The following is a 24232-nucleotide window of genomic DNA, read 5'->3' on the forward strand; positions in this document are numbered from 1 at the left end:
AAAAGCAGTGGGGAAGAAGGCAAACTAGCAATGGTTCCCCCAACTCCGTTGTTTTCTGTCTTCAGTCACGTGTTGAAAATCACCCAATAACAGAATCTGACAACTCAGCCAGTGATCTTACACAAGCCTCCTCACTCCAGGGGCCTCTACTTGCCATTTGTAGAGCAGGGGAAATAATCCTGTGCTGGCCCACCTCAGAGTGTTGGTGTCAGGACCAAAGGAGATAATGAATGTGAGCCTGCTGTGACAAGAGGAAGTATTTTATGAATACGGTTCTGATGATTCACATGAATTTGGGGGTTTGTGTGGCACGGTTTTGTACATCTGTGTCTGTGTGCATCAATGTGTACTTAAGCTTACTCTGAACAGAATAAGCCCCAATAGCTACAGATCTTCCGTTATCAGCAACTGCCCTTAAAGTTGTGGTAACTGTGTTTGAACTATGCAAAATGATAAACACTAGAGAACAGAAACTCCCCCCAAGCTGAGAACTTGCATCTGATGTCTCTTCATTGGAACTAAGGCCATTCTTAGTATAATCCTTCTATTTCCTATCAGATGCTTTCAAAATAAAGAAATAAATTGAACAGTTAATACCTCCCACCCCATTATTTCCCTGTGTATCTTTTTCTTAGAGAGTTCCTCGTGGCCCCAAGCTGCCTCTGTGTGCCCCAGCATCCCCTATCGAATGTCACCCTGCAAGTGCCTTCGGCCCTGTACTTCTCATGATGGGACACAATTTCCACAGCAGACTTTCCTCTAGGAAATTTACCCCCTTGCTATGGCTTTGTACGCAGCACAAACGCTGTAGATCAAGGCAGAATGGCTGGCTCTGTAAGCAGAGGCAGTGAGGGCAGCCTGACACAGTGTCCAGATGCCTCTTGCAAGCTACAGCCTCACAAGTTAATTATTGGCCTTCATATAGCATGTTGCATCAGAGGTGACACTTCATAAATGTCACCTTATTTATCTTTCCAGTGCCCCTCAGAGGCCGGGAATCTCATAAAATCCACCCAGGAAGAATTGGTGCTTCTTAAGTAGTCATCCCCCAAGGTGGTCCCTGGGCAGCAAGGAGGGAGCCTGTTGCAAGGTTTCACATTTTCCCTTATTCTGTAACTTCAGCTCTTCGGGGCTGGGTCCCTGTGTTTATCACCGCCACGACTCAGTCCACAAATATTGAGTGCTCCCTGTGCTGAGCGCTGGGGAGCCTGACCTCAAAGCCACTGACCACGCCATTAAGGAGCCCCCGGGGGGCTGGAGAGCATGGGGAAAGGATACCCCACAGGGATGGCAGAGAAGGCTTCCTGGGGGAGGGATGACTGGAACTAACTCAGAGAGGGTGAGGAGCAGTCAGCTAGGTGAGGAAGGGGGGAAAGGAAGGCGGAGGAAAGACATTGAACCAGGGCAGTTTGGGGCAAGACTGAAAGCCAGAAAGGAGAGAAGTGAGGCTACATTAGGAATCAGAGGCCAGGTCACAGAGGGCCTTTGGGTGTCGTACTGAGGAGTTTTGACTTAATCCTGAAACAGATAGAGATCTAGTTTCAAGACTTAGGTGGCAAAGCTTTCACACACTCCTTCATTATCTCACCTCCATCTCTAGTCTCCCCGCACCCCAACACATAAACACTCTTTCTCCTTATTTCAGTTAGGCCTGACATTCTGTAATTATTTTCCTCGATTTTTTTTTTATTGTGGTAAAATACCCATAACATAAAATTTACCATCTTAACCATTTTTAAGTCTACAGTTCAAAGGTATTAAATACATTCATAATGTTGTGCAACCATCACCACCGTCCATCTCCATAACTCTTTTCTTCTTATAAAACTGAAACCCTGTACCCATCAAACACTAACTCCCCATTCCCCTCCCCCTGACAACTACCATTCCACTGTCTGTCTCAGTGATTCTGACTACTCTAAGTACCTGTCATTTTCTGCATGAATGAATGAATAAATGAATTACTTCTCTTGAACTGACTTGATGTGATAGCAGATCACTGGATAGATGGTTCAACACCTTTCAGAAACAGGGCAGAAAGGGCCCTTTAATCAGGGCAGAACAAAAAGGAAGTCTCCACTGTCCTGGTAGAGGGCCTGCCCTGCATGGGTTCCTTCCTTGACATTTAGTTTCCCAAGCAGGGTGGGAACCTACAGACGTGCTTCATCGTCCCAGCTTTGGGGCACTGCATGAATCATAGACAATTGGTCTCTTTCGATAGAGTAGGATGGTTTTAACTGAAACAAGTGTAAAACAAAAAGAAAGATGGGTGTGGAGGACAGTGCTCAAAGAAGGAACCAAGAAGGGGGGTCCAGGTTGTTGGAACTGCGTGTTTTGTGTGCTTGTTTCTGGTTTAGATGCAGGGCCTTGGGGAGATGAGGTAATGTACAGTAAAGAGCAGAGAAGATGTAAACTGTGCAGGATACAAAGTGCTCGGGCTTTGACAGCAACTTCCCTGCCTATTAACTCCCAAGGTAGAGGCTCCTTGTGTAAGCTGGCTTCCCCAGCCCTTCTTCACGACCCCCAACTGTGCAGAGAGCCACCCTGAACGAGGGTGGGCGGCGGCACTCTCCCTTCCTCATGGCATTTTTGTTTTGTACGTCAAGCACTTACTAAGCTAACTAATGAGACTCTACCACCAGGATTTTCTGGATATTTCAGAAATTATTCAGGTGACTGGGACCTGCCTAGAGTGTACTCTCAGATATTTATTTGTCTTCTATTGTAGATTTTCAGAGGGTACGGGACCCAGAATGAATCAGATGTTCCAAGGAGCTGGGGGAGGGGGGAGGACAATCACTTTTTAAAGGCAGGGAAATTGAAAATAAATAGCTGTACAGATGATTTCTAAGATTCCTTCCTGCCCCACTCGCCAAAGCGGATTCTTTTCTGATTCTTCCAAATACTGATGTTCACTCAAAGATTAGAAAGTTCCCCAGCAACCCAAAGCAAGCCTGAGTTTTTCTCGTCATGTCCTATATTTTGAATATGAATCCTGCCCATCAAATGTTTTGTGTCTAGTGCCCTGCTCTTCTTCTGAGAGGAAAAATATCTGAAGAGGTGGCTTCTATCTAAAAAATTTTAGATAGTCTAAGGCTTTCCAAAAAAAAAACAAAACCAAAATGTCCCAACAAACCGAGTCTTTTCATGTCAAAAAGCCAGGTTTCTTATTCATCAGAGGGTTTCCTACTGTTTTCACTTTGACAGGATGCTCTGTAGTTTGGGGTTGTTGTACAATGACATGGGGCCAGCCTCATATCCAGGCAGATGAGGCTATGACCTAGTGGGGCACATCAGGTGACTGAAGCCAGCCCCCCTCCCCATCTCACTCTTCCAACCTGCCCCCTCCTAAAATCCCACCTCTACAGGGTCAGCCGTGGTTTAAGGCTTTGATACCAGAGTTACATGGAGACCCCCCAACCAGGGGGAATGGGCACGGCTTAAAGAGATGAAGGTGCCCAAGAAAGACCCTGCCAACTCCACAATCTCTCCCAAGATTAGCTCTGTTAGGGTCACAGTATAAAAAACATTCCCATCTGGGTTGCCAAGAGGGAGGGTGGGTAGGGAAGGGAAGGAATGGGAATTTAGGAGGAGCAGAGGCAAACTATTATATATAGGAAACAAGGTCCTACTGTAGAGCACAGGGAACTATATTCAATATCCTGTGACAAACCATAATGGAAAAGAATATAAATACATGTATAACTGAGTCACTTTGCTCTACAGAAGAAATTAACACATTGTAAGTCAACTATACATCAATAAAATCTTTTTTAATGAAAAAAAAATTCCAGTCTGAAGGACCTTAGGGAGAAGGTAGTGAACCCCACCTTTTACACAATGGGAAACTAAGGCCCAGAGTAGGGAGGCACAGTGCCCGAGGACATGCCATTGGTCAGGCTGCTGTGGGTCTGAAACCGGGGTTACCTGATGCCCAGACAGAAGGCTGCCTTTTGGAGACAACAGGCACGATTAGCAGCAATATTTAGGGGCCAAGTCACTTTGAAATATGAAAACTGAAATGGCTGGAAAAATAGAGAATATTTTCAAAATGGCTTTCTGACTCTGGGTAAACAGTAACCACATTTTTTTTGCCTGTTGGAGGCCTGGTTTTTAATCACTCCACAAGCAGTTTTCATTTCTGTAGTAAAATTGCTTGTGGTTCTATTTAATTTGTTTCTGCAGGAGCCAGCTTTGGTGAAGATCTCCGAGGAGCTGGCGGGCGTTTTAGCACAGCACGCACAGCCAGTCAATGAGAAACGGTTCCCGACATGGAGGAAATTCCTCCAAACATTTCTCAGTCAAGGTAAATAAGACTGTAAAGCTTCTATTGAGGATTAGTCTGCACAACCTTGAATTCTAGTTTTGAGTCAACCTGGGGCCAACTTGAATACCTTGCAACTCTTGTGTTGGTTTAGAAAAGTGCTCCTACAAGCAGACTTTCTTTCTCTTTTAAGCTTTGCCTAAATATTTATCTTGCACTCAGCCTCTTAAGTAAGCAGGAACTGAGCAAGCGTGCCATGCATAGCTCAAGATTCTGACTTCTCCTGAGAACTAGGCTTTGGAATCAGATGACCTGGGCTTGGATCTCATCCTTGACCTTGAGGTAGGTTCTTAAACCCTCAGGGGCCCAGTTTCCTCACCTACTTCACAGGGTTTTTGGGAGGATTCAATGAAATACAGATATGAAAGTTCCTTCCGTGGAGCCTGACTCAAAATAAAGTCTTTAAGAAATGTTAGTTTCTCCTTCCATTTTGTAGGAGAGCAGAAATGGTCTCACTTCCAGTTCTGAAGGTGGACTTTGTAAATAAGATCCTCTACAGTCCTGGAGCAAAGTCAGCCTCTGTTTCTTTCATCCTCCTCCTCTTGACGTCTCCTCAATTTTCCAATGACATTAGGAGGTCAGTGGATGAGGGAATGAATGGAGCGAATGCTGCTTATCCCCAGTTGGAGAGGTCCTGTGGGAGTGCTACACCGAGGCACGGCCACACACTGCCCCTCACTCTCCAGAAGGTTACAGTGTAAGGCAGATATTCCTATATGCGTACCCACATGAGTTATAAGAGAAGGCTAGGATACAGACCACAGAAGATATCTTTCCACTCTTTACCACTGTCAAACGATGATAATATATTAACATGAATATATAATAGTGTTATAATAATATTATATCAGATGCTAACAACAGCAGCAGCAACAACCTAGTGGTGAGAATAGCACAGTGAAGATGACATAACAAGCACAGCCTGTGCTTACTATGTGCTAGACTCTATTCTAAGTACACCTGTATTAATTTCTTTGATCCTCCCAACAGGCCTATGAGGTGGGTAGCATTATCACCCCTGCTTTATAGAGGAGGAAACTGAGGTACAAAAGATTAAGTAACTCACCCCGAATCACTCTGTGATTACGTAGCAGAGCCAATAAAAGGCTACCCCTGTGCTGCCCCAGGAGTCTTGGCCAGAGCCAATGGGTATATTTACCAAGGAATACCTCCTAGCTCAAGGTATGAGATCGCATGGGAAATGACAGATCTGTTGGGCGTTGGAATATACTGCAAGGCAGAGTGGGGGGGAAGGGCATAGTAAACACTCTGTTAATGAATTATTTAAGCAAGGCGTCGGATGGCCCACCATCTAACAAGAATGCTGAAAAAGGATTCTTCACTGGTGCAGGGAGAAGCGCGGGGTGGGGGGCAGTTATAATGCACAATCTCTAATGTCTTCTCAAATCTAAATTTCTGTGATTCTACAAATTTCCACATGCACCCACTGCCAGAAAAGTAAAGGTAAAAGAGTCAACCCCATGCATTAATGGAAGAAAATAAGGTACATGTAATAAAAAATGGTTAAGAATAAAGGATTTTTTTAAGTTAGGAGGGGAAGACCATGAAGATCTCAGGTCCATACAGGGCAGGATGTTAGGAAGTTTCCAGATCTTATAAGGTCAGTCTGCAAACCTTCCTCTAATCTATTATTTTCATGGGAGCTTTGTAGATTAGAAAGGGTATTCCCAGCCACTGTCTCACCTGAGCTGTATAACCACAAGCTTAGGCTTTGCCTCAACCTCCTTCATCTCTATCCTCTCTTCCTCTCTCTCAGTCGTGTTGTAATCACAGTGCTTATTTATGGGAGGCAGAACAAGCTTTATTGAGCCAATTTTATAGAAAAAGAAAGAGGCTTAAAGCTAGGAAGTGACTAGGGCAAAATCACACAACAAATTCGTGGTGAATGGGAACACAGTTAAGATCCTACAATTTTAGCGTGTCTCAAAAATCCAGTACTGGTAAGTCATGTGTTTTCAAACCTCTGCGGGCTCTGAGCCCAGTGCGTACAGCAGGCCCTGCATAAAATGCTCACTGACTGAGAGAGGCCTTCCCCCAGGTTTCCTGACCCTTAGGCCACCATCTCCTGCCATCTTCCCCTATTGCCTGTTTCATTTCATTTCTACTCTCTGAAGTGTGCTTATGGTCACAAAGTGTGCTATAGATTTGATTTCTACATTGTCATAGGATTATATCAAAGGCAATACATTTTTAGAAGAGGAATTAATTGCTTCGAAAGGAAAAAAATTAACGGTGAAAAAACCATGGTTCTATTGCTGAGAAGACAATACAAATAAGCTACTTTGAAGTAAAATAATCTTGTAACTGTAAAGGACAATGTGTTTTCACTGAAGCACCATCTTTCAAAATGTAGGTGATAGCTAAAGCCACAAAGTTTTCTGAATCAGAGACTCAATAGGTTTTTTTGCTTTTTCTTGTGCATTGTGTCATTGCTGTTTTGTTACCTTTACCTTGCTAAATCCCCGGCAACCGGTATTTGGGTACAGCACACACTAGGAACCTCATTTAAAGAAAAGCACATCTCAAACCAACCAAAAAGATAAATCAGTTTTCCTTCTGAAACTCAGTTTTCTTTAGGACCAGCTCCAACCACATTTATAGACATTTAAAGAAAGTGCCTTTTGTATAAAGTAACAGATGGCTGCATTTGAGAATTGTTAAAATTTCAGGATTTAACCATCTATGCTGTTCAAAGCCTGTGAGCAGAGGTCACCTCCCCGCAAATTCCTGAAATACAGGCCAAGTTTATCTTAATACTGTCAGGCTTCAGAGGCTGCCTTGTCTAGGAACACTTAATTGTTTTTACTTTTAAATTATGTTATCTGATTCTTCACAAATAATATTTAAAGTTTTTTCTATAAAAGGGATATATACAGTAAGATTTACAAGCTAGGCCTAAAAATAGAAAATAGGGCCATGTGAATTTCGTGGACACCAATGAGCTGGGCCACAAATTTATCCATGGCTAATTTGTTGCTATGAACATCAAATTTGCCTCTATGATTTTTGTTATTCAGAGCAAAAGGTAAAACAAGATAAATTATGAAGCTCCCATTATCAGCACGGAGCAAGCTTGCCTGATCTTCAAGAATGGCAGCATCTCCTGGCTCTATATTTTAAAACAACCAGCTATATATAGAAGTCCTTTGGCTGACATAATGGTCAGCGTTCTCTTATGCCTGATAAAAGCCCTAACCTGTCAAAATTTCAAAAAGCAGTGAAGTTGAACAGAAAGCACAGTGGTCATCAAGGTACAAACTGTGGACTGTGGGCAGTTAATTCCCCCTGAGGGATTTGCTATAGTCCTCAGGTTCATTGTTCATGTACTGAATGGGCATAGGCTTGATGATCTTTACAGTGTCTTCCTAGTTACGATCAAAACTACCATTCAGGGCTTCCCTGCTGGCGCAGTGGTTGAGAGTCCGCCTGCCGATGCGGGGGACATGGGTTCATGCCCCGGTCCGGGAAGATCCCACATGCCGCGGAGCGGCTGCGCCCGTGAGCCATGGCCGCTGAGCCTGCACGTGCGGAGCCTGTGCTCCGCAACGGGAGAGGCCACAACAGTGACAGGCCCACGTACAGCAAAAAAAAAAAAACACAACAACTACCATTCATTGAGTCCTACTATACACCAAGTATTGGGCTAAATACTATAGACACAGTATCACGAAGATTCACAACAGTCTGCTGAGGTAGGTCTTATTATGCCCATTTTAAAAATGAGGGAAAGGAAGTTCAGAGAATTGAAACCACTTGCCCAAAGTCTCACAAGACATGGCAGATGCAGGCTCTGAGCCTGAGTCCCTCTGCCAAAGACTGGGCTCTTTCCTCTTGCTCTAATGGGCACTGTCCACGTGAGCTCGTCCTTTCACCTACCCATGCTTTTCCCCCCAGGAGGCGTGATCGAAGCATACCCACCTTCAGAGAGCGTCACCAACCTGACAGTGGACATGCTGATAGAACCCAATGGGGGAATCAGGATACTGTCAACAGGGGACCAGTTTCATGCCGAAGGCCCCTTCATCTCCTCTGGGACCACTATGCCTCAGACCTCATTGGATCCCCAAGTTCTCAGTTCTTTGTGCCTTCAAATTGGAAATGCTTGTAAAATGAAACATGTGATTGGTTACTTTTCCATCAACCTGGTGACTTTTATTGATCCAAGGACCATGGAGCAGCAGGTAAGTCGACTTGATGCCGTATGAAATACTGAAATATGTAAAGACTCCACACCGTCCATGCCTATGCAACAGGGACCGTGAGGGAGCTTCTAAGATTCACTGCTCTTCTGATGAGCTGACTGTAAATTCAGCGTTTACATGGTCCATGGCAATTTGGGTGAGACCATGCTTTATGTCTGTAAATACAGGACCAGTGTTACCAAGCAAAGGGCTTGCTGCCCGATGGGTGCAGCAGCCAATACGGTACCATGGCACCAGCTTTTGAGAAAAGAAAAGGCTTCATTGCGAGGTCAGCTGGCAAGGAGACAGGAGGCAAGGCTCAAAGCTGTGGCTCCCTGATCTGGGGTTTGGTCAAGCTTTTACGAGTTAGGGGAAGAGGGTTGGTATGCAGGGCAGGTTTTCACTGAAGGGCGTTGGAATTTGGCCGTTTATGGTGAGGTGTGATAAAGGGGGCTTTAGCACCGGCTCTTCAGGGACAGCAGACCCCTCGCTTCTGTAAGGGCTCTGGCATTCAGGTTCCAGTCATGTCCAGGTCCTTTGGTTTCATGGGAAGAGAGACTTTGCTTTCGGGTGTTGTCTGAGGTCAAAATTTTCTCCTCGGTGCATACTTTGGCTGCATGACTTGTGGTTTTGTTCTGTTGTCTGTGAAAAACAACTCAGTTTCTTGTTAGAAACAGTATAGGGCTAGTTTCAGGCTGGTTCTGCCGATACACCAGGGTCTTCTCATTCGGTACAGCTGGAGTTTAAATGACTGCAACTCATTCCAATGGGGTCTCAGTTTGCCCATTAATGCTCTGCCTGTATCTTATTGTGAGACTGCTTTATGCCATCCAGGGAGTGAACCTTTCTAGAATCTGTTCTTAAATAGAAAGTTAATCATTAAAAAGGAGGTAAGAGTTCTTGTTTCTGTTCCTTTTCTTATCAGTAGTTCACCAGCAACTTAGGTCGTCAATTTTTTCTTCTTAAAAAAAGTGTATTGGGAAATATTTCATAAATATAAAAAGGTCTAAATACTAATGTAATGAACCAAGACCACCTCCAGTCCTGTGTACTCCTTGCCGATCCCCCTTGCATGGCCCTTTCTCCTCCCAGAGGTATCCACCATCTTGCAATTAGGACTTTTATTCCTTTTCATACCTTTATGCTTTTACTGCATGTGAATTGTTACTCAACCATGTTCATTTGCCTGACATGCAGCAAGCCAAAACACTGAAATGCTGACGTTTGCAGCAAAGAAAGGGTTTATTCACAAGGCAGCCAAGCAAGGAGAAAGGAGAACAAGTCTCAAATCTGCCTCAAGGGGCATGAGAGATTTATGGGATAAAGGAGCAAGGTGGTCGTAGGCTTGGGGAGTGATGGGACAGGTGATTGGAAATAAGAGAAAGGTGAGGGAATTGTCAACTCGCACAGGAGTTACTACTAAGCTATGGGCTTCTTCATGGGAGGCGTGTTAAAAAATTGAGGCAATTGGCATGATCTGAGGGTGGAGTTTTCGGCCTTCTGATGTCAAAATGTCACTGAGCTGACACTCGCACATGCCCAGTTGGAGGGTCAGTGGTCCTATCCAGTCTTAACCAGCTCAGCTTGAACTAGACACAGCTGACTCCAAGTTTCTGGGAAACATCTCAGGCAAACATCGTTTAGGCTAAGTGCAGCTTGGAGGACATGCACTTTTTTATAGCAACAATTAAAATGACTTTGATCAGTGAAGGCAGATTACAGGTGTAATGGATTTATATATTTAATATGTGGTTTAATTTTGTTTCTTTTAAAACTTTTTATAGATCATAACATCCTATGTATTATTATTCTACAACATGCTTTTACTTATTCAATATTTCATCCACGAGATTCTTCATGTGTACATGTGTGCCTCTGATGTATAATAATTATAGATAAATAATTTTTAATCTCTTTTGTCCCAGAAATTACAATGTTTAAATTCACTACTACTTCATGAGACTTATTTTTCAAAATGTTCAGTTCCTCTTGTATTAGTGTTGTGTGACCACAACTCTGTCTAAAGGATGGAATAACCTCCTGCCTGCCCTCTCCTGATACCCTCTGGCCATCCAACATTGTAAATAGACTTTAGTTGTTTTGTATTCCTTATTCTCAGTTTTGCAGTTCTCCATTTCAGTCAGATGATAGTTTCAAAGTGAGAGTTTACGTTTTGAGCAGTTTTCAGCTTGTTCAATAATCATTTCCATTTGCATTCCTGAGCCCTCCATTGGTTTTACATTCCTTTCTCAGGCCCACACATGGAAAGAGAAAAGGACAAACTGAAGGGCATTCAGGAATCAACCTGGGATGGAGTGAGGACAGGAACAATGCCCTCTGGCAAAAGGGCTGGATGGCAAGGAAGCAAGGGGAGGAGATGCAGGAGAAGCTGCCCTCTCCAAATGCTTGTCATGAGAAACAAGGATTAAATCTGTGATCCCTGGGGCAGTAGGGAGGATGGAACTATGGGGACAGTTGACTTATGGTTTTTATTTATTCAAGTTTGGTATAGGGAGAATTGCACAAGGCAATGAGAGGTATCTTCTCCAGACACAGAGCTGGTCCTGTCCCAGAGCTTACTACTGTTCCCAGCTTCTGGGACAAAGGTCCCACATTTCACTTGGCTGGTCCCATGTGCCTTGACAGGCTTTGCTCGCCCTAACTCCCCCTCTTTTCCAACCCCTTACTCATCATATTACCTCCTGCCACAGGGCTTTTACACATACTGCCCCTCTGCCTAAAATGCTCTTGCCTCTTCTCTTTTACCTAGTTAACCCCCTTCGCATCCATCATATTTCAGCTCCAGCCACACTTTCTTAGAGAAGCCTCCCCCGAACTTCCTGACAAAGTCAAATTCCCGTTTTAGGTTCTCCTATCATCATGTACCTCTCCTTTATACCACTTGCTTTTGTTACAATTTAAGACTTATTTACATGATTACCTGATTAAAGCTGTCTCCCCCTGTACAGTATAAGCTCCCTGCAGAGATATATTATGTCTCTTTTTGCTCCCCATTCAATGCTCAGCACTATCTCTGCCCCAGCACAGAGTAGGTGTTCAGTAAATTATTTGTTGAAAGAATGAATGAATGAATAATAGAGGTATTCTAGCAGATGTTGGATGGTGGTGTTAAGGCTTTTAGAGAAGAGTTCAGAGATTAGTTGATGGATGGGATAAATGAATATTAACCCAAGATTCCCTGATTTTTTTTTTTTTTTTTTTGGTACGCGGGCCTCTCACTGTTGTGGCCTCTCCCGTTGCGGAGCACAGGCTCTGGACGTGCAGGCTCAGCAGCCACGGCTCACGTGCCCAGCCGCTCCGCGGCATGTGGGATCTTCCCGGACCGGGGCACGAACCTGTGTCCCCTGCCTCGGCAGGCGGACTCTCAACCACTGCACCACCAGGGAAGCCCGATTCTCTGATTTTATCATACTAATACTTCACCTTGTCTCTTCCTGTTAATATTTGAGTATATGGCCATTCGTGTTACAATTTTCAGTAGAACATTGGAAGAAGTTCTCAATGAGCACACCAAAAGGAGTTTCTACATTGGCAAGGGAAGTACATTAACTCTCTGTATGTAATAGATTATTTGCAAAATCACTGGTATATATTCTTGCCATTTTGCAAGTGACATCACTTCAGAAAACACTGTATTTTCTCTTCTTACTGACATGCATTGTGGTGCCAATGAAGAGATTGGCATATTATCAACCTGTCATTTTTGCCAATCTAACAGGGGAAAAAATGGCATCTTGTTTTCCTCAGTATTTCTTTGATTATTAGTGAGGATGAACATCTGTACTATATCTGTTGGCCATTTATATATCTTGACTTAATTGCCCTATCGTATCTTTTGCCCCTTTTAAATTGGACTATAATACAAATGCTGATTTGTAGTTCTTTGTATATAGGAAACTCTTATCCTTTAACTGTTATACATGTTACAAACAACTTCTCCAGATTGTCACTTGTGGCTTTTCTTTCTTTTTTCCAGCCATGTTTCTCCACCATAAAAATCATTGTTTTTTCCTTTGTAATTGATTAGTAATATTTTATGGAAAGGTGTTCCAAGGAATAATGTCTTATTCCTCATCAAATTTCCACACAAAACTTAGTATCCATTGCCAACTTTCTCCTGAGTCAGCCACCATGATGACAGTGGTAATTTTCTATTTCCATCATTCTTTCTACATAGATTAGTTGGAAATCTACTGCAACGAAGAGTTTTTCCTTCTCCATCTTTCATTTACATATGTAGGCATGTATGTATTTATACCAGTTTAAACCTGTGAGGTTCTAGTCTCTTAAGTCAGCTGTATTTTGACACTTTCATCATTTTGATGCTCAAGTTGTCCCAGATTTGACTAGTGGGAGACCCTTCAGTGTGGCTCTTGTGTCCTTTTGTTGTGTCCCCATCATCCTTTGAGTGTTGTCTTACTTCCTAGCACAATGAGATGTTCCAGGTTCATTTTGCATTTTCTCTGACAGACCTAGGATCAGCCCAAGAGCTTTGGGTCCTTTTAGTGGAGGATGGTATTAAGGTCTGGGCTCTTAGTGCTATCATTGCTACTGGAGTGCCATTGCTCTGGCCTCTCTCAGTGGACAGAGCTAGAAAATATATGTTTTATGTATGTATGATACACATACAAGCATATACATACATATATACATACATGCATGTACCTATAACCATTTCTATATCTATCAGTGTATATATTTTAAAACCATGCATTCCTGCCAATATCTCTAATTCTAATTTAACACTTCAAGATTCTTTCTAGACTTCCCTTTTCCCACGCTTACAAATAAATGCTTTCGCCAACAGTGAGAAACCTGAGTTTCTTTATCTTCAATATATTTACTTATTTACTCAGTCAATTTATTTATTTCTTCAGTGTAACCAATCTCCCAACCAGTCCTGCTGTCTTCTTCACTTACCACAGCTGCAGTTGGTACTGAACCCTGTCATTTGTGTTTTAAGTTTATTTCTAATGCTCTTCATCAGACTAAAGTTTCAAATAGTCAAATCTAGCCCCTTTTCTAAATTACTATGTTACCTTGAGCTTTTCACTTTCTTTCTGTCATCTTCAGTTTTATCAGCTATAAAATGAGTCAGTTAGCTTATTTGACTTCTGAGTTCAAAAATTATTTATTTCAATAATATTTGCATAGTATTTTTGTATTAAAAATTTAATAATAATAGTAAGAATCCACTTTTTAGAAATATCACAAGGAAATAATCATAAATATTTATGTACACATATATTAATCACATTATTAAGGGAAGTAAAAAACTTCAAATAGACTAAATTCTAATAGAGAATTTGTTAAGCAAATTATGATAGATGAATAGAATCAAGTGCTATGAAAACAGTAAAACTAAAGTTTTGAATAATATTTAACAAGAAACTCTACATAGAATAGTGGAATGGCAAAATACAGATTCTAAAACAATATATGTAATATGATAACAATTTTATAAAAAGAAAAAACATATATGCAGAGCAAAAAGAACCTAAAGAAACACACTAAGATGTTACAAGTCATTACTTCTGGGTTAGAGGATTGAGGGTATGATAGGCAGAGTGATGGCCCTGCAAAGATGTTCATGTCCTAATTTCTGAAGCTGGTGAAGGTTCCCACACATGGTAACATGTGTATGTAATTAACCTAGTAATCTTGAGATGGGAAGATATTCTTGGATTATGCAGGTGGACAATGTAATCACAAGGGTTCTGCTGGCTTTGAAAATGGAGGAAGTGACCATGAGCCAAGGAATGCAGGTGACCTCTAGAAGCTGAAAGGGGCAAGGAAACAAATTCTCCTCTAGAGCCTCCAGGGGGAATGAAGCCCCCTGACACCACGACTTCAGCCCAGTGAGACTTCTCATCTTTGACCCTTTAAGCTACTAAATGTACAGCAGTTTGTTACAGCAGCAATAGGAAACTAGTACAGAGAGTTATTTCTGTTTTGTTGTTTATGCTTTCTCCATTTGCATTCTCAAAAGTAAGCATGTATCTGTAGTCAGAAAAATATATATAAATAATGATAATCACAAATAACGATCATCATAAAGCACTTTCACATACATGACCTTACTTACGTCCACACGTGTCTTGCAACAGAGGTGGGAGGCAGAAAGCTGAGGTGACTGAGTCCATCTCAAAATCTTGCTGTCTGGCCCCAACTGGGCCCCCATAACTTACCATGCTGTCATAATAAGAGCAGAGGGGACTGGGAGACAAAGAAAGATGGATAAAGTGACAGTGGTGCACCAAGGACAGGCCCACTATTGTGAATCAGTCCAGATAAGAATATGGAAAATCTTGTCCAGACTTGAGATGAGAGTGAGGTTCTAGGGTAGCAGAATGGAGGAAGGGTTTTGGAAATGTAGGGTTTAAATATTGGGAACGTCAGGGTCACTGGGAATAAAAGGAAAAGAGCCAGTCCCTGGGAAATGGAGCTGGTAAGAGCATAGTACAAAACCACTCCCGATAGTGGACATATGTCCAAGATTCCAGTACCCTAGGAATGGGGAAACGCCAAGCTTTCAGAGACTGTGCAGAATACATGGAGCTATAAGGTAGTCATTTTGGAGATCTGGCCTTCCCACATGAGGATGAGGGGAGGGATCCAACCCTTACACAAAGAGCAGCAAAAGCTATTTCCATGCCCCAATGGGTCCTGGAGCAAGAGCCCTTGATGGGCAAAATCTACTCGGTTCCACGAGGGACGTGAAGCACCTGCCAAAGGCTTCAGATTGAAAAGACACTGACATGTTCATTGAACAAATACCTCCCCAGGGTCTACTCAGTCCCTATGGGGCATGCTGTGGGAACAGAGATAAACAAGACATGTTCCCTATCACAAGGAAGCTCATTTCATATCCATCACCCAATTCCATTTGATACACAAGCACACAATTGTTTTGTACTCTTACTGGTTCTTAGGCATAAACATTGTCTCCATGAGATTTGTAAAGCCTCTAGAAAATGCACTGGTCCTTGCATTTTTTACCTCGTCGTAACGTCTAACACAATGATAGTTACATGACAGCCAATTGATGAATGGACTTTGGGAACTTCTAGAACATCCAGATCTGTTGAGCTTATTTATATTCACTTTTGGGAAATTCTAAAGGAAAGAACCAGTGTTTATTGAGCATCTAGTATGTACAAGACATTATGGTAGTTACAACAGAGGCTGCAAAGATGCAAAAGAAGTGGAAGTGCCTGCCCTTAGGGAGTTCAAAATCTAGCTGGGGAGAAACACTTGAAAAATGAATTACAAGGAAAAGCTTAGGTGACAACTACATAGAACAATGAAAGAGACATCAAAAAGGCAATGCCAGTTTAACTGCCTTCTGTTTGGACCAATCAAGAAAGGTTTTTACAGAGTAGGTGGGATTTGAGCTGAAAGATAATTAGGATTTGAAAGAGGGTAAAAAAGAGTGTATTCCAAGTGGGAAAGATGCTCTGAAGGGTAGTGGTAGAAATGTACAAAACACATACGGAAAAAAAATGATGATCTAAGTCTTACAAACATCATGACTGACTTGCCTCATGTAAATATGCATTTATGTATCACTCTCCGTGGACCACCAAGGAACTCCCCTATATATCACTCTCCAGTTCCTTTTATGTAAAGTCACTAAACAAATAGATGGGCAAAGGTGCTTTCTGTTGAAATCCCCAGGTTAAAAACTCCTTTGTTGTTAGATAATTGTAAACTTTTGAAATAGCTATCTCTGTTATGAGCATTGACAGTTATTAACTTTTTAAAGCAAAGGAAATCCAATTTTGAAAAAAGAGTTTAGATAAAAAACAGCTGCAGGCTCCTAGCAATGGCCCTTCCTGGATACATAAGGTAGCTACAGAAGGAAATGAGACTTGTTACACAGCACAAACTATGAAGAAAGACAAAAATGGAAAGCCCTGATGTATGTAAGAGAATGTCTCATATATTCTGAAAACTGTTTCTAAGAGTTTCTAAATACAAATGTATCAGCCTAGAATAGAAAAAAAAAAAAAGAGACAGCTGAAAATATTTTCATTATGAGGGATAGGGGGTTCTGGCCCCAGTCTTTACACTTAGCAGTTGTGATACTTTAGGCGACTCACTGGACATCTCTGAGCCTCGTTTTTTCATTCACAAATGGTGACTCCCTCCCCTCCTTACCACAGGGTGTTCCGAGAGGCTGAGCAGATATAAGGTGCTGTTCTTATTAAATCAAACAGCATAATCACATGGAAAACTGTCACCTGAGGCCTCAGCAGGTTCTCAAACTGTGAGTGGAATCTGAATTGAATTAGCATTGTTTTTAAAAGTCAGTGAACATTATCATCTCAAAGTGATACATAAGCATCAAAAGTGAATATATTTATTTCAGAGAGTAGAAAAACCAAGGTCTACAGAATGTCGTAATTCCTTACTATTCATTGCTATATACCCAGCACCTAGCACTACGTCTAGCATATAGTAGATCCACAATAAATATTTATTAAATGAATGAATGAATACTTCTCTCCAAGCTCCCCCCTAGTACTCTCCTTTGCAAAATCTCCCTATCTCTGTCTTCAAGATATACAAGGTATTCACCAAGGGACCTCAATGAGACTTAGTTTTTCTCTTTAGGGAAGGTATTTTATTTATATGTAAGAAGGTTAACAGGGTATATCTAAATTAAAATTTATAGGCCTTTAGTATAAACAGAAATGCTTGTTATTCAGTGTTTTTTAAATGCCATAATAGACACATTGTAAATCACAAGTTAATACCTAGTGAAGGGAAAACAGATCCCAAGGGTTTTGAAGTGTTAAAGTAAAAGACCTATCCCTTTAAAAGGTCTGCATCCTTGTGTCAATGAAAGAGATATGTAATATACAAGTAATGATGATGGTGAGGATGATGACTTCTGCAATGAACACAAAGGCAATGATGACAATAATTTTTATAGTGAAAATTACAATTCTGTTTCCTAACACTAATAGCGCAGGTAAACTAGTGACCAGCTTTGCTATATACAATCTTACCGTATGTGACTGTCCTCAAATGTTGGGTTAACCCCCTTACATTGTAAACCTTAACCTTCAGAAAGATTGAACCCAAACCTAAACATCAGCTCTTGGGTAGGACTTTGGTTGGTCTACAAAGAATAGACCCAGTTCCTCTGTTTATGTCTAGTCGCCCCACCCAGGACTTCTTTAGATGACTGCTCTCACCGTGGAGATCCTTGCTTCCTTTTGAATGAAACCCAGGCACTTCTCTCTGGACTTGGAGGTCTTTAACTAAATTTAATCACCAGAAACATTGCCAAGGAAGGGCAAATGTGCGCATTCACACTGCATCCTGAACTTTTCAGGAGGTGCCACGGTTCTGTAGGACTCAGGAGGTCCGCAGGTAGGGAGAAAGGAAAAGTCTCCCTGCTGATGCTAAGACAGACCAAAACATTCTCCACATACATGTGGTTACAACTTGTCCACCAGCATCACAAAAACAAAGCTGAGTGGCCCTTTCCTACTTCCAGCTGTCACCTGTGGTCAAGACTTTTTGTGTGATAAATTTTCCATTTCGAAACTGTCCTTAGCATTCATTTTAATTTTATTTCATCTGAACCATATGGTTGAGGTGACAAAGTACAGGGTAATTTGCTCTAGGTCTCACCTATTTCTTAAAACAACCCTGAACCATCCCTCTCCCACCATGTGGCACTAATTGCTTTTCTCACTGATCATGTCCAAAGTACTCTCTAGAACAAGCAAACTGACCTGCTTAGTGACTCCCATATTCAATAAAGACATTCTCATCCTGCCTGCCACGTGCCACCTTCATTCCTACAATTGGCCTTTCCTTTCTTTTCTATCAATATACAACTTCCCTTCTTTCGAAACATGTTTCAAAATCCAGCTCCTCATGGAAACCCCCCTTAATTAATCCCCCTTCAGTGCCACTTCATTCTCTAGCTTCTCAGAGCTGAGGTAGAGTACTGACAGCCAGAGTACTTATTAATGATAATATCAACTATTTATTGAAGTTTTGTCATGCACCAGACATTCTGTTATGTATTTTACATGTAGTGTCCCTAATCCTCACGCCTGAAAAGTGAGTACTATTATCTCTAATTTACAAATGAGGAAACTGAGGCTAGAGTGACATGTTCAAGGTCACAGGGCAACTAAGTGGCAAATCCGGGGTTCAAACCATGATTTAGCTGCCTGCTGAGCCCATGCTCCTTCTCTCACAGCAGATATTCCCCACGGTACTGCACTGAATTGATGGTGACTTCCTTTGTAAGTCTCTCCCCCCTCCTCAACCACCATCACCAAAGAAAATGTATGTTCCTCTTGTATATCCTCAATATGCTTGTTGAATTGAGTCGAACAGCTTAAAGCCAGAAAACACAGCTCCTATTTTTTTTTAATATATTCCATCCTTGTGCTCAGCACATAAGGTAATCATTAAATGTTAATGACGAAGCGAAATGGAATAAAATCAGTGTTGTGGTAGCCATTTTTAAGCTTTAAGAGTTTAAATGAGCAAGCCCGTACATAGCACCACAGCTGGGAGCGCCATCTTGCCATTAAGCCAGAAGGTGGATTCATGGGATGGGAACATTGAAAACAGACACCACAAGAATGGTTAAGTCAGCTCTCCAAACCACTTTCTACAAGTAGCTACTGCTTTTCCCTCCATAATAAGTTCACAATGATTAACCTGCTAGGTGAAAAATCCCAGGCAAAAACCTGAGTGTCAGAGGAGTTTAGAATAACCACTGAGTAACAGGCTAAGGTTGGAGGTGATGTGGACAGAGGTAGACTCATTCCCATCTAGCTGGTCAGAAATGTAAGAGAACTGCCATCTAGATTTCTATTATGGGCTTTATCTTTCAGAATAGATTCCCTTCTTTTTAAATTATTAGATTTATGAAATCCAATCTCACATTCCAACGCATATGGATATCAAAATGTGTATTTGGTGAGGAATAGTATCTTATGTTATCAATTTCTGCTTCCTTTGCTCATAGCACAAAATCCTACTTTTTGCTAAAACCTTACTTTGTAGCTTTTTAACTTAATTAAATATATAGGCAATTACTGACACCATCTGTCTTCATAGAAAAAGAACAAGAAGTGACACAAAAGACTGGGACTCTGAAGGGAATCTTTAGCAAACAAATTCTTCTAGCTCCACTACACTAATATTTATTTTTAGGAGCCCTTATATTATTTTAAATCATTTATGCTTTTTAGAAATAATGAATTTGAGCTATACTTAAAATGTGGTGGCTTTGGTATGATTTTTTTAAAAGAAAATATCAAGTAATCCATTGCTTTTTCAGTAAAACAAAAACTTAAACATGCTTTTGAACATCTGTTACTAGTACGTCTAACACAGCACTTAAAATCCTTTAAAATCCCTGAAAACCTTTATAAAGTTACATGAATCTTTTGCATAAATAGAACTGTTTTAACAATATGTATATTCCTTTAAACATATATTTTGCTTTCTTAAACATAAGATTCATTGTGTTGCCTAGTATTCCAAGCCCTTATAAATAAATAAATGAAATGGCTTCACTTTTTGAGGGAGTCAGTCTTCCCCTATCATGCCACATTCCTAGCCCACTCTAGAGTACTACTTATTTATGTCTGTTTTTTAAACCTTATGCAATTTCTTCACAAAAGTCTTAATATCTAAATAATATCAAACCAACCCATTGAAACTTGAACAGGATAAGTCAGGAACCAATACAAAATAAAAGTCCAAATAAAATAACAGAATTCCCCTCCCATGAGGAGTACATTGTCAGGAAATGCAAAGGGATTATAGAGAAAAGTCACACGTGGCTCCAAGAAGAGTATGGAATTGGCAGTTACCACCAAGGAGGACAACTGGGTTTTTCTGCAGGTCTTCCCTGAACTGAAAGGAGCAGGTTTTGAACCCCTTGTTTCAGCTACTAAGAGCCCCACCCTCCATAAGTAGAAGTGCGTATAAGAGGACAGCTCTAATGAGGCTCAGTATAAAAAAGACACTTTTTAAAGAAATAACTGTAAGACCTCTCTACGCATATTAAAGAATTATGGTATACCAAAGAATGTGCTGTCTCAGATTTGGGGTGAAAATATCAATATATATATTTTGTATTTTTTATTCACTTGTTGATGAAGGAAATATGAAGAAAGTGATTTCACAATCACTTGTGACTGTGGAGCCCTAAAGCTCCACCCATATGTTTCTGGAAAGTGCCACAGGACTTCTTTTGATCACAGGTAGGAACCTCGGCTTTTTGCTTACACTGAAGGACAATATTTCTTTGTCTTTTTTTAAAATATAAATTTATTTACTTATTTATTTATTTTTGGCTGCGTTGGGTCTTTGTTGCTGCGTGCGGGCTTTCTCTAGTTGCAGTGAGTGGGGGCAACTCTTCGTTGCAGTACACAGGCTTCTCACTGCGGTGGCTTCTCTTGTTGCAGAGCGCGGGCTCTAGGCACACAGGCTTCAGTAGGTGTGGCACACGGGGTCATGTCTAGTTCCCAGACCAGGGATTGAACCCATGTCCCCTACATTGGCAGGCAGATTATTAACCACTGTGCCACCAGGGAAGTCCCCCTATTTCTTTGTCTTTATAAAGTTCTTTCATTATAGGCTCTCAAAGTGCTTTACAGACAAATAATGGGGAAGGTGAGGCAGAAAGGTGTTAAGTGGCTTGCCCAAAGTTCCACGGTAAATCACAGGCCCTTCTCTGGCTTCAGAACCACCGAGTAATTGGTGGAGATTCCGGACGTGACTGCCAGCAGCACGGTGCTCTCTCACTTCTACCAAGCATCTGTTTCCCTGCCAGGTGGAGAGTAATCTCCAAGATCAAGCATGGGAAGAAAACCTGGACGTCAGAGCCAGGCAAACTTGGACCTGAATCCTAGCCCTGCCACTTAGCTGTGGAACTTGGGCAGGTTTCTGGGTTCCTTGAGCCTCCACTTATACTTCTATAAAATGGGGGTGTTAATATCTACTTCACAAGGTTGTTGTGAGGATGACATGAGAAAATACCAGAGTGCCTTGTACACAATAGACCCTTAATATACATTAATTCCCCTTCCTCTTTCCTTCCCCAAGCCTCCCTCCTAGAGCCTGTCCTCCATGTGTTCAAGTAGGCAGCTTTCTAAATATTGCTGCCATCAACAAAGACAGCATATTAGCTTGACAGGGTGCCAAATCTTTCAAACACCAGAGTCTGTAGACAACAAAGGCAAAGTCGTGGAATCCAGATTCATCTCTCAGATAACCAAATCCAAAAGGTTCCATTACGGTAAACAGCCCTCTACCATCACCAAATTAGTCATGACTCACTGTATTATTGGATTAATTCGATGTCACTATGGAGGGCATAGGGCTTGGGGGGCACCCAAAACCACAGAAGGCAGGCTGAGGCATTGGGGGGCCCTCAAATGAGCAACAGGATGGAGGAAGGGAAGCAGATGTGTTTAAGACAAAACTTCCTTTGTGCCCACTTGCCTGACCAGCCCTGCCTCTCTTCTGGATTTGACCACACTCAGCTCCACTCAATACAGGAGCTGATACAAAGTGAAAGCCTGCAGTGGGCAGTCAGAGGAAGTATTTTGCCTGTCACAGAAAAGTGACACTGCATCCCCAGACCTAACTGAGTCTTTCTGACAGATGCTAATATATTATCCCTTCCAGCCCATGGCTGCTTATTGAGATGCAGGTACTAACCCTTGCTGAGTGCTAGTTTGCTTTAGTGTATAAGGCATGTATTTTTTACCCACACGTGGAAAAGCTTTTGAAAGTGTAGACTTGAAGAATACCTAGAATAAATTCAGAGGGAAGTCTGGGAGGTGGTTTCTCACAGTCTCCCTCATTCAGTCATGATTTCCACATGCAACTAGATTCAAACAAGTGGCCATACAAATTGTGGAGGTGTCCGCCTTAGAATGGGTTTCCTGGAGACTGGGATGTGTGTGTGTGTGTGTGTGTGTGTGTGTGTGTGTGTGTGTGTGTGTAGCAGCTTTATTGAGATATCATATACATAAAACTCACTTTTTTTTTTTTTTTTTTTGCGGTACGCGGGCCTCTCACTGTTGTGGCCTCTCCCGTTGCGGAGCACAGGCTCCGGACGCGCAGGCTCAGCGGCCATGGCTCACAGGCCCAGCCGCTCCACGGCATATGGGATCCTCCCGGACCGGGGCACGAACCCATGTCCCCTGCATCAGCAGGCGGACTCCCAACCACTGCGCCACCAGGGAAGCCCCAAAACTCACTATTTTAAAATGTACAGTTCAGTGGCTTTTAGTATATTCACTGAGTTATACAGCCATCATAATTATCTAATTTTAGACCATTTCCTTTACTCTAAAAGAAACTGTACCATTAGAAATCACTTCCCATACCCTCTTCCTTCCAGCCACTGAAAACCACTTTCTGCCTCTATGGATTTCCCTATTCTTGACATTTCATATAAATGGGATCATACACTAGGTGGTCTTTTGTGCCTGGCTTCTTTCACTTAACAGAATATTTTCAAGGTTCATCCATGTTTAAGCATTTATCAGTGCTTCATTCCTTTTAATGGCTGAATAATATTCCATTGTATGGATGTACCACATTTTGTTTATCCATTTCATCAGCTGATGGACATTTGGGTTGCTTCTCCTCTTTGATGGTAATGAATCGTGTTGCTATGAACATTCATGCACAAGTTTTTGTGTAAACATGTTTTCATTTCTCTTGGTTGCATACCTAGGAGTAGAATTGATGGGTCATATAGTAACTCTACATCAACTCTTTGAGGAAATGCCAAACTGTTTTTCAAAGTGGCTGCACCATTTTACAATCTTACTAGCAATGCATGAATGTTCCTATTTCTTCATATCTTTGCCCACACTTGTTATTGTCTTTTTTATTTCAGCCACCTGTGTAGGTTTGACGTGGTATCTCTCCTGTCTGTGTTTTAAAGGGAAGATTTATTTCCTTGTGTTATTTAATGGAATCATCCAACAAAGATTTATTTCACATATATATCAGGAGTGCTGTGCTAGGTTTTATGCAGGATTCAGATATGAACCAGAGGACCCTGCTGTAGGTCTGATTCTTCTCTCTAGGAATCTCCCAAATGTAAACAAACTTGCCTTGGACTTGAAATCAAGAGCTCTGAGCTCTTGTCTCTACCCCGCTTGGAGTCTTGTGCCTGGGGTTTGAGGAGGCTGGGCAAGATCACCTCCAAGCCCACAGCCTGTGTTTCTTGCCCACATAGTCTGCAACCAAGGTTGTTCTTTATAAAACATTCTGGTTGGGCTTCCCTGGTGGCGCAGTGGTTGAGAGTCCGCCTGCCGATGCAGGGGACACGGGTTCGTGCCCCAGTCTGGGAAGATCCCACATGCCGCGGAGTGGCTGGGCCCATGAGCCATGGCCGCTGAGCCTGCGCGTCCGGAGCCTGTGCTCCGCAACGGGAGAGACCACAACAGTGAGAGGCCCGCGTACAGCAAAAAAAAAAAAAAAAAAAAAATGTTCTGGTTTACTGGAGCTGTCAAGGAAACTGGGAGGGAATGCCGAACTTTGCTGTCAACTCATTGAACTGATGGGGCCATTGCTTCATGCACATCCCCACCTCACTTTGCAAGACAGCCTTCCATGTCCACAAGGACTGGGCACAGGAATCCTCCCCCATGGGAGCTCCAGAAGAAGAGCC

General features: G+C 42.0%; 1 protein-coding gene across 7 annotated transcripts in view; it reads left to right on the top strand.

Annotated features, from left to right (window-relative positions):
- Positions 1 to 24232, top strand: part of IQCH (IQ motif containing H) — a 209916-nt gene that overhangs the window by 150753 nt on the left and 34931 nt on the right. For all 7 annotated transcript variants that reach the window (XM_067751661.1, XM_067751662.1, XM_067751664.1 and 4 more), the window contains 2 exons: positions 4186 to 4306; positions 8240 to 8526. In XM_067751661.1, coding sequence (XP_067607762.1) covers positions 4186 to 4306; positions 8240 to 8526 — 408 coding nt within the window. The remainder of the gene's footprint in view (positions 1 to 4185; positions 4307 to 8239; positions 8527 to 24232) is intronic.

Source organism: Pseudorca crassidens, chromosome 1, assembly GCF_039906515.1.
Source record: "Pseudorca crassidens isolate mPseCra1 chromosome 1, mPseCra1.hap1, whole genome shotgun sequence".
Taxonomy (NCBI): domain Eukaryota; kingdom Metazoa; phylum Chordata; class Mammalia; order Artiodactyla; family Delphinidae; genus Pseudorca; species Pseudorca crassidens.